At 67.2% G+C, this 10,162-nt stretch overlaps 2 protein-coding genes across 8 annotated transcripts; one reads left to right on the top strand and one right to left on the bottom strand.

Moving 5' to 3' along the window:
* Positions 1-1,268: 1,268 nt before the first annotated feature.
* On the bottom strand, positions 1,269-8,657 carry ARFIP2 (ARF interacting protein 2). 4 transcript variants are annotated; one of them, XM_071752803.1, is made up of 9 exons: positions 8,548-8,657; positions 7,929-8,033; positions 7,736-7,844; positions 7,318-7,398; positions 6,823-6,938; positions 5,998-6,219; positions 5,226-5,383; positions 4,170-4,353; positions 1,269-2,340 (listed from the first exon to the last, which is right to left on the bottom strand). In XM_071752803.1, the coding sequence occupies exons 2-9, from the start codon at positions 8,025-8,027 to the stop codon at positions 2,185-2,187; spliced, it is 1,125 nt and encodes a 374-aa protein (XP_071608904.1). In that variant the 5' UTR covers positions 8,028-8,033; positions 8,548-8,657; the 3' UTR covers positions 1,269-2,184. The 4 variants fall into 4 exon arrangements, with proteins under 4 accessions (XP_071608904.1, XP_071608993.1, XP_071609076.1 ...); XM_071752892.1 differs by lacking the exon at positions 7,318-7,398 and having other exon boundaries at positions 8,548-8,656; XM_071752975.1 differs by lacking the exon at positions 7,929-8,033 and having other exon boundaries at positions 8,548-8,567.
* TIMM10B (translocase of inner mitochondrial membrane 10B) lies at positions 8,624-9,973 on the top strand. 4 transcript variants are annotated; one of them, XM_071753203.1, is made up of 3 exons: positions 8,624-8,742; positions 9,048-9,143; positions 9,536-9,973. In XM_071753203.1, the coding sequence occupies exons 1-3, from the start codon at positions 8,704-8,706 to the stop codon at positions 9,746-9,748; spliced, it is 348 nt and encodes a 115-aa protein (XP_071609304.1). In that variant the 5' UTR covers positions 8,624-8,703; the 3' UTR covers positions 9,749-9,973. The 4 variants fall into 4 exon arrangements, with proteins under 4 accessions (XP_071609304.1, XP_071609223.1, XP_071609386.1 ...); XM_071753122.1 differs by having other exon boundaries at positions 8,626-8,742; positions 9,530-9,973; XM_071753285.1 differs by having other exon boundaries at positions 8,632-8,742; positions 9,099-9,143; positions 9,530-9,973.
* The last annotated feature ends 189 nt before the right edge of the window (positions 9,974-10,162 follow it).

The raw sequence follows: 10,162 nt of genomic DNA on the forward strand, positions 1-10,162 counted from the left end.
CACCCCCACACCCACTGCCATGTCACCCGCTTGGGGACAAGGATGGGGACGGGGAACGGGGGTCTGGGGGCATTTTTGGGGTGGGGGGTGGTGGCACTCGGCACTCGCCGCCTGGCACTGGTGGCACCGGTGGCACCGCTGGTAACAAAGGGGACAGGGACACGGGGATTGCGGTGGAGGCTCTGGGCAAGGGACTGCGGTGACAGGGACGGGGACAGCGGGGTGGTGGCAGTGCCAGGCAGGGGACACGGACACCACGGGGACAGTGCCAGGAGAGGACACGGGCAGGATGGTGGCAGGTGAGGACAAGGGACACGGGACAGCCCCAGGCTGTGCCAGGCAGGGGACAGGGACACCAGGGCGGTGGCAGGGCCAGACAGTGCCAGGGACTCTGTGGTGGCAGCTCTGGCAGGGGACACGGGACAGCCCGGGGCAGCGCCAGGCAGGGGACATGGTCACGGCAGGGACACGGGGTGACCACTCTGGACGGGGGACACGGGCACGGGACAGCCTGGGGCTGTGCCAGGCAGGGACAGGGACACGGGGCGACCGCTCTGGACAAGGGACAAAGTCACTGCGGTGGCAGCGCTGGGCAGGGGACACGGTCACTGGAGTGGCACTGCCAGGAGAGGGACACGGCCACCGTGGGGACAGTGCCAGGAGGTGACACATCGCTGTGGTGGCAGTGCCAGGCGGGGGGGGCACACGGCTGCTGGGGAGGTGACATCACCGGGCAGGGGACATTGCTGGGGTGGCACTGCCCTCCTGACACTGCCACCCCCGTGTCCCTGTCCCCTGCCCAGAGCCACGGGGGGACCCGCAGGGCTGGACCTGGGGGGGTCCCTGGGGCTGCTGTCCCCATGTCCCCTCCTGTCACCCGGCTGTGACCAAAACCCCAGGGGGGACAAACATGGGGGGGCATTGGGGGGACAGTGTGACATTGTGGGGGGTGTGGCAGAGCCCGGCACTCCCAGACCCAACCAGCAGTGAGTGCAGCCCCACCCACCCCGACCCCTCCCCAGTTTTCTGGGCCCCTTGTCCCATCATGAGAGGATCCAGGACACCCCCCACCCCCACCCCCCCCCCAGCCTGGCTGGAACCCCCCAGGAATGGGTCAAGGGGGTGGGGGGAGGTCAGGTGGTTTTGGGGTTGTGGCCCCCTGAGCCCCCCAGACAGGACCTGGCTGAGCTGGGGAAGGGTCCCTGCCTCCCTCTCCCCCCATTGCTCCCCTCATCCCGGTGGTCCCTGCCCTCCCCTGCACGCGGGGCTGATCCGTACCGATTTATTCTGGAATCTTGAGGGGGGGGGAGCTGGGGGAGGTTGAGACCGTCACCGGGGGGTAGGGGTTAGGGTAGGGGGAGTGTCAGATCCAGACATTAAATCATCAGAAATCAAATCAGCCCAAACCCTGCCCCCCCAGGGAGAAAGTGCCCAAGTGCCGGGGGGAGCTTGGGGGGGGCCTGGAGAGGGGGGCTTGGCACAGGGGGGGAGGGGCTCCAGCAGCACATACATGTACCCCAGCACATACATGTACCTCATACATGCCTCCTCTTCCCCCCCCCCCCGTCCCCCCCGCACCCTCTTGGTCCCGGTTTGAGTCCCCCCAGCCCCAGGACCCCCCCGTGACTGCCCCCGGCAACAGCAGCACCCGGGACGCCCCCCAGGTCCCCCCTCCCCTCCCCCCAGCACAGGGCTGGGGGTCCTGGGGATGGACGTGGCTGGGGAGAGCCCACCCTGAGGAGGAGGGGGGGGGAAGTGAAGCTGGGGGATTCCGGGTGAGCTGCGGGGGTCCAGGTTACCTGAGGGGGGGGTGCAGGTTGTCTGGGGGGGGATGAAGGGGAGGGGGGGGAAGTGCAAGAGCAGCCACATGGGACCACCAGGGCTCAGCTGGGGGGGGTGGAGGGAGTGGCTGCAAAACTGGGGGGGAGCCCCAGCTGCTGGGTGGAGGGGGGGCACCCCCAACCCCCTCCTCAGGACAGGGGGGCACCCCCACCTTCCCCCCCCCACCCCGTGGCTTCGTCTTTCTGTGGAAACGTTCCCGCCCTGGGCAGGGGGGTTGGGGTCTGTGGGGTGACCCCCACCCCCAGGCGTGCAGCGGGCTGGGGGTGCCCCAGGGGGTCCTGCGCCCCCCCCCCCTCGCTGTGGTCACAGTTCAGGTCCTGTCCCCCCCTCTGTCCGGGGGTCTCACTGCTCCTCCAGCCACGAGGGCTTCTCGGCGCCGGGGGTCTTGAGTTTGATGTTGAATTGTTTCAGGGTCTGCTCCAGCTGCTGCTGATTCCCCGCAAAGTACCCAGAAACTGCGTTGTGGAACAGCAGCAGCTGCTTGTGCATCACCTTGATCTGGGGGGGCACAGAACCACACAGTGGGGCAGCTTCAAAGGGATCCCAAAGCCCACCCAGTGCCATCTGTGCCATGGTCAGGGACCCCTCCCACAGCCCAGGGGGCTCCAACCCCATCCAACCTGGGCTGAGACACTGCCAGGGATGGGGCAGCCACAGCTTCCTTGGGCACCCTGGGACAGGGGCTCAGCACCCTCAATTTCCAGAATTTCTCCCCCCTGTCCCAATCGTTCATAGAATCCCAGAATCCCGGGAGGTGAGGTGGGAAGGGACCTGCAGGATCCCCTGCTCCAACCCTCCTCACATCACTGTTGATCTGAGATGTCCCAGCACCCCCTCCAGCTGAGACTGCAAACTTCCCAGAGTGGGGGAATCCCCCCCTTCCCCTGGGAGACCATTCCAGGGTCTGACTGTCCTCAGGGGAACAATTTTCCTCCTGTGTCCAATGGGAATCTCCCCAGGAGCACCTCGTGCCCATTGCCCCTTGTCCATGGGGTGCTTGGGAACAGGGACTCTGCAGCTGCTTTGTAGCCCCATCCAAGCTCTGTTCATGGGGACAGGGTCTCCCCTCAGCCTCCTCTGCTCTGCTGAGACCCCCCCTGGAGTCCTGTGTCCAGTTGTGGAGTCCCCAGCATCAGAAGGACACAGAGCTCCTGGAAGGTGTCCAGAGGAGCCACTGAAATGCTCAGAGGGCTGAGCAGCTCCCTGGGAAGCCAGGCTGAGGGATTGGGGGTGTTCAGCCTGGAGAAGAGGAGGCTCCCAGGTGAGCTCAGAGCAACCTCCCAATATCTGAAGGGGCTCCAAGAAAGCTGGGGGAGGGCTTTGGACACGGGGGGGTAGGGAGAGGAGAAGGGAAATGGGTTAAAACTTGGAGAGAAAGGGGAGATTGAGGTTGGAGATGGGGAAGAAATTCTGGAATTTGAGGGTGGGGAGAGCCTGGAACAGGTTGAGAGAGTTGGGGGTGTTCAGCCTGGAGAAGAGAGGAGAAGGAGAGAAGAGAGGAAAGGAAGAGGAGAGAAGAAGAGAAGGATGTGGGGAGCCCTTGGAGCAGCTCCCAGTGCCTGAAGGGGCTCCAGGAAAGCTGGGGAAGGACTTGGGACAAGGGCCTGGAGGGATGGGATGAGGGGGAAGGGTTTTAAATTGAAAAGGAGTTGATTTAAGTTGGATACTAAGATGAAATTGTTTGGGGTGAGGGTGCTGAGCCCCTGTCCCAGGCTGCCCAGAGAAGCTGTGGCTGCCCCATCCCTGGCAGTGTCTCAGCCCAGGTTGGATGGGGTTGGAGCCCCCTGGGCTGTGGGAGGGGTCCCTGACCACCCAGGGGGTGGGAACTGGGTGACCCTCGGGTCCCTTCCCACCCCCCTCCCCACACCGTGACTCTGTGATGTGTTCCCAATTAACCCCACCTGGATTCCCCCCCCCTTTCAGTGACCCATGGGGTCCCCAGGAGGATTCACCCCACAACCCCCCAAGGGCTGCAGTGTGGGGTCTGCAGCTGCCCCGCTCCTCCCTGGGGCCCTTCCCAGGGGTGGGGGGCACACGGGCCCAGCTCCAGGCCCAGAGCACCCCGCAGACTCAGCCCTGAGACCCCCACCCCACCTTGTTCTGCTCCAGGAACATGAGCTTTATGGCCACATCCCCCCACCCCTGAGCGCCCCCTGAGGCCCCAGACCCACCCCTGAGTCCCCTTGACCTTATACAAGAACATGATCTTGGTGGCCATGACCCTCAACAGTGCAGCCCACCCCCAAACCCACCCGAGACCCCAGATCCATCCCTGAGCCCCCCAATGCCCCCCCTGAGCCCCCCAGACCCCTCCCTGCCCCCCCCACCTTGTTCTCCTCCAGGAATTTCAGCTTGATGGCCACGTCCCCCCGCAGCCTCTCGTATTTCTCTTTGTGGCTCTGGAACTGTCCCTGAGCCCCCTCCAGACGGGACCCCTGAGCCCCCCCCCCATCCCGGGGGCTCAGCAGTGACAGCTCCTCCAGGTCCCGCCGGTACGCGTCGTACTCCAGCCTGGGGACAGGGACGTGAGTGGGGACAGGACACGGGGGACAGGGACATGAGTGGGGACAGGGACGCAGGGGGACAGGGACATGAGTGGGGACAGGAACATGAGTGGGGACAGGGACACAGGAGACAGGGACATGGGGGACAGGGACACGGGAGACAGGGACATGAGTGGGGACAGGGACATGAGTGGGGACAGGGACATGAGTGGGGACAGGGACACGGGAGACAGGGACATGAGTGGGGACAGGGACATGAGTGGGGACAGGAATATGAGTGGGGACAGGGACACGGGGGACAGGGACATGAGTGGGGACAGGGACATGAGTGGGGACAGGGACACGGGGGACAGGGACACGGGGGACAGGGACATGAGTGGGGACAGAGACATAGGGGGGGACAGGGACACGGGGGACAGGGACACGGGGGACAGGGACATGGGGAACAGGAACATGAGTGGGGACAGAGACATTGGGGGGACAGGGACACAGGGCGCGGACATGGGGGGGGACAGTGACACGGGGGACAGGGACATGAGTGGGGACAGAGACATAGGGGGGGGACAGGGACACGGGGGGGCACAGACATGACATATTCAGCACACATATGTGCTCAGCACACACGTGTGTCCCCCCACGTGTTCACTGCACACACACACATGTGCACACATGTCCATCCCCCCCATGTGTGTCCATCACACACACACACATTCTCACACACGTGTGTTCCCCCACTCGTGTCCATCCCCCCTCACACACAAACACGTGCACATCACACACACACACATCCCCACGTGTTCATCACACCCCCGTGTCCCCACACACACGTGCCCATCACACACACCCCCCCGTGCCCCCCGTGGCCGTGGCCGTGCCCACCTGGCAGTCTCGTAGTGCCTGACGGTCAGCAGTGTGTCCTCCATGGTTTTGTTGACCAAGGTGTTGATGCTGGAGATGAAGAAGTTGACGGCCCCCAGCAGGGTCTCCCCGTTCCTGCACAGCAGCTTCTGCGTCTCCGCGTTGTACCCAAACTCCTCCTGGGCGATGACGTCATCACCGGGGGGTCACCCACCTCCCCAGACCCCCCCCCGAAGCCCCCTCCCCGCTGGAGACCGTGGGGACATCGGGGGGCTCTTCCTCCCCGCCCCCTGCCCCCCCGGGGTCCTCCCCACACTTTGGGTTTTTCCTCCCATTTTCCCTCGATTTCCATTTTTCTATCCCAAACCCCTCCCCCCTCACTCCCCCACCCCACAAACCCCCTCCCCACAGTCCCAAAGCTCTCCCCGCAGACCCCTTCCCCCTCCCCACCTTTTCCCCTCCCATTTCCCCTCCATTTCCCTTCCCCCCCCCAAGCCCCCTCCCCACATTCCCTTCCTCGTGTCACCTCCCTCCCCATTTCCCTTTTTCCCTCCCATTTCCCCTCAGTCTCCCCTTTTCCACCCCAAACTCACCCCCTACCCCAAGCCCCCTCCCCCCATTCCCACACCTCCCTGCAGACCCCTCCCCACGTCCCCCATCCCTGCTTTCATTTTCTTCTCCCATTTCCTCTCCACCCCCCTCCACTTCCCCAAGCCCCCTCCCCACATTACCCTCCCCACACACGCTCTGGGGGGGGCTGACCCAAACCCCCCGTTTTTCCCCCCCATTTCACCTGCAGCTCGGGGGATTTCTGGCTGAGGTCAGCGAAGGCGTCTCCCAGGGCGTGCTGGGTGCTGAGCAGCCCCTGCAGGTGGGCTGCCAGCCCCCTCCCCAAAGCCAGCACCCCCTCGTACTTCCGCTTGGTCTCCCGCAGGAGCTCGATCTGCGCCTCCAGCTCCAGATCCACCGTGCGGGACCCCCGCCCAAAACGCTCCGAGAGCAGCTGGCGGGTGCACTGGGGAGGGGGCACGGGGGGCAGGGGAGGGGGGAATGGGAACGGGGGATGGGAACCGGGGGATGGGAATGGGGGGATGGGAACGGGGGGATGGGAACGGGACAGGCAGGGCAGAAATAGGTCAGGGGGACCAGAACCCCCACCCAAAATGCTCTGACAGCAGCTGCTGCACCCTCCCCAGGGTGGGTGCTGACCCCCCCCCTCCATGAACCCCCCCAACTCCCTCACTCACTCTATAGGTGCTGCCCCATCAGGACCCCCCCTCACCCTGCAGGTGTCGATCCCCCCCCATCAGGACCCCCCCTCACCCCATAGGTGTTGATCCCCCCCCCGTCAGGACCCCCCCTCACCCCATAGGTGTTGATCCCCCCCCTGTCAGGACCCCCCCTCACCCCATAGGTGTTGATCCCCCCCTCAGGACCCCCCCTCACCCCATAGGTGTTGATCCCCCCCCCATCAGGACCCCCCCTCACCCCATAGGTGTTGATCCCCCCCTCAGAACCCCACCTCACCCCATAGGTGTTGATCCCCCCCTCACCCTTTAGCTGTTGATCCCCCCCCTCACCCCATAAGTGCTGATGCCCCCTCAGGACCCCCCCTCACCTTGTACGTGTTGATCCCCCACTTTTTGACAATGTCAAACTTCTCCACAGCCAAGCCCCTCACCACCTCCTCCCCCCCCCCCGCCGGCCCGGGGTGGGGTTGGTGCAGCCCGGACCCTGCAACCCCCCCCAGAGACCCCCTCAGAGACCCCCTCAGCACTGAGGGGGCCTCAGGGGACTTGGGGTGACCCCTCCAGGGGGGTCCCACCACCTCCTGGGTGTCAGCTGGAGAGGGGGGAATGAGCAGCAGCCCCGGGGGGGTCCTGGCCACCCCTCCCCCCAGCACAATCAGAGTCCCCCAGGACCCAGAATTCCCCAGAGCCCCCCAGGGCTGGGGGAGGGGGGGCAGCACTGCCTGAGCTCCCAACACTGGGATGAAGTCCCCCAGGACTCGGGGTTTGCTAAGACAGAGTAGAGAGGGACCCTAAAAATGGGGGGGGTGCTGGGAGGGACCCACAGTGAGTGGGGGGTTGTTTGGGGGTCTGTGGGGTGGTACCTGCTGGGTGGGCCATCCTGCAGGCAGCTGAGGCGCTGGGGGAGATGGAGATGGGTGGTCCTCGGGGGGGGGGGGTGCACCCTGGAAAGGGGGGGCGCGGGGGGGCACAGGGGGGCGCGGGGGGGGGCACAGGGGGAGAGGGGGACGAGCGTGGAGGTGGGTGGGCAGCAGCAGGGAGACCAAGGGGGGCAGTGAGTGGGGGGGGACACCCCCTCCACAGGGTGTCCCCCTGAGCCCCCCGAGAGGGAGGGGGGGCAGCAAGGACGGGGGGGGGGGGGGGCACCTGAGGGGGAGGGGAGGAGACCCCTCCCCAAAGTCCTCTGGGTCTGCTGGGCACTGAGGAGGGGATGGGAGCAGGGTGGGGGGTGGCAGGGGGGTCAGGGGGGCACAAGGAGCAACGGGGGGGTCAGGGCTCCACCTTTGATGGCACTGGGGGGGATGATGCCCTCGGCTGTGCCCCCGTAGCCCCCCGACACGATGTTGGTCTCGTTGAGGTTGGGTCCTGACACCATCACCTGCTGCAGGTCCTGTGGGGGGGGCAGGGAGAGCTTGTGCCGGGGGGCTGGGGGGCTGAGGAGGGTCCCAGGGGGGTCCCGGAGCCCCCCACCCACCTGCTCCAGGCTGTCGTCCTCGGGCAGGCTGCCCCCCTCCCCGTTGCTGCCGATGGGGATCTCCATGGTGGCGGCTTTGCCCAGGAGCCCCTCCGACATCCTGGGCTGGGGGTGACACGGCAGCGTGGGGACCCCCCCCCCCCCGGGCACACGCACACCCCTGGGACCACCCACACCCCACTGGAGACCCCTGCACAGAACACACAGCCCTGGGACCCCTCCTGGGGCACAGAAACTGCGGTGCAGACCCCCCCCAAGGACAGGGACACTGCAGGGGAGACCCCCCCCCCCCAGGACACCGCCACCCTCCTTTCACCTCTCAGGGCCCCCACAGGCCCAGGACACCCCCAGACCCACCCGGGAGACCCTCCGGAGACAGAGACCCCCCCGGGCCGGGGCTGAGCTCTGGGGGGGGCGGGGTGGGGGGGAAGCTTCGGGGGGGCCCTCAGGGGTCTCTGTCCAGGCCGCCCCCCCCCCCCGCTCCCGGCCCTTCCTCCCGGTTCCCGCCCCCCCGGACCCGCGTTCCTCCCTCCCCCTGCCCCTCCCCCTCTCCCACCCCGGGTCCCCCCGGACTCTCCGGTCCCTCTCCGGTGCTCCCCCGGTCACCCCCGGTCCCCACCTTCCTCGCCGGCCCCCCGGGCCCCCCCCCCCCCCCGCCGCTGGGGTCCCGGCTCCGCCTGGGCCCCGGGACACGCCGGAAGCTGCGTCACGGCGGCGGCGGCGGGGGACGCGCCGGATGTGACGTCACTTCAGAGCGACGAGGCGGGAGCGGGGCATGGATGCGGGGGACGAGCACCGGCAGCAGCTCCGCAACGTGAGGGGGGGGCAGGGGGGGGCCCTTGGGCACCCCGAGGGCTGGGGGAGGCTCCCGAGGATGGCGAGAGGTGGGGGTCGCTTGGGGGAGGTTCCGGGGAGGTTCCTGGGGTCTGGGCTGGTGGGGGGGGGTCCCTGAGGAGTTCCCGGGGCGTTACTGGGGGGTCCCGGGGGTCCCTGGGTGCCCGGAGATCTCTGGGGGGACCCCCAGGAGGTGCCGAGCACCGGGGTCTGTGGTGCCGGGGGGTGCCGGGTGTTGGTTTGGGGAGTGGGCAGGGGGTGAGGTGGTGGTCGCTGCCCCCCCAGCTGCGGGATTTCCTCTTGGTTTACAACCGCATGACCCAGCTCTGCTTCCAGCACTGCGTCTGCAACCTCAACTACCGCCTGCTCACCGGGGAGGAGGTGGGGACCACCGGGGGAGTGTGGGGAGGAGGGACCCCTGGGGTGTGGGGCTGGGGGTCAGAGAGGGAAGGGACCCCCAGGAAGTGGGGCAGGGAGATCCCTGGGTATGGGGCTGGGAGTGGGAAGACCCCCAGGAGATGGAGTTTGGGGGGGCGGGACTCCCAGGACACGGGTCTGGGGGTGTTGGGACTCCTGTGTGTGTGGGGGGAAGGGGCTGGGGGGGGTCAGGGTGGGGGGGGGGCCCCTGCTCGGAAGGGTGATGGGACCCCTGGAGTGTGGGACACAGGGACCCCCAGGATTTGGGCCGGGGGGCAGTGGGACCCCCGCGGTGTGGGCCTGGGGGCTCAGGGGGTGCTGGGGGAGGGGCAGTGACCCCCCTGCCCCAGGAGCAGTGTCTGGAGGGCTGCACGGGGAAGCTCCTGCGCTCCAACCACCGCCTGATGGGCGCCTACCTGGGCATGGTGCCCACCCTGCTCCAGCGCCGCCGGGACCACCCAGAGACACCCCCCCACACACAGGGGGGGCCCCCAGAGACCCCCAGCCCCACCCAGGGGGTCCTGCAGCCCCCGGAGCCCCTGCCTGGCGCTGCTTCAGCCGCTCACTGAGGTCGTGCTGCTCGTGGACTGGTTCCTCTGGGGGGGGCTACTGCTCCTCCCCCAGACCCTCTGTCCCCGCGGGGGGGCACAGGGAACGTTTCCCCCGCTGCCTCAGTGACCTGGAGATGGTGGAACTCCTGCTGAGCACCCTGGGGCTGGGGCCCGGGCCCCCAACCTGGTGCTGGGACCTGTGTGAGGGAGGGGACGGGGTGAGGAATAAAGAGAGACTCCGGAGAGGCTGAGTCATGGGGGGAGAGTCTGGACAGGTTGGGTCCGTGGGGGGAGGGTCGGGACAGGTTGGGTCCGTGGGGAGGGGGTGGTGGCATCACCGGGGGCGTCACCAGCAGGGGAGTCCCCTGGGAGCATCGGGTGTGTTGGGGGAGGGGGCTCCAGGGGACATTCCTGAGGAGCTCAGTGTGGGCA

Source organism: Heliangelus exortis, chromosome 1 (assembly GCF_036169615.1).
Source record: "Heliangelus exortis chromosome 1, bHelExo1.hap1, whole genome shotgun sequence".
Classification (NCBI taxonomy): domain Eukaryota; kingdom Metazoa; phylum Chordata; class Aves; order Apodiformes; family Trochilidae; genus Heliangelus; species Heliangelus exortis.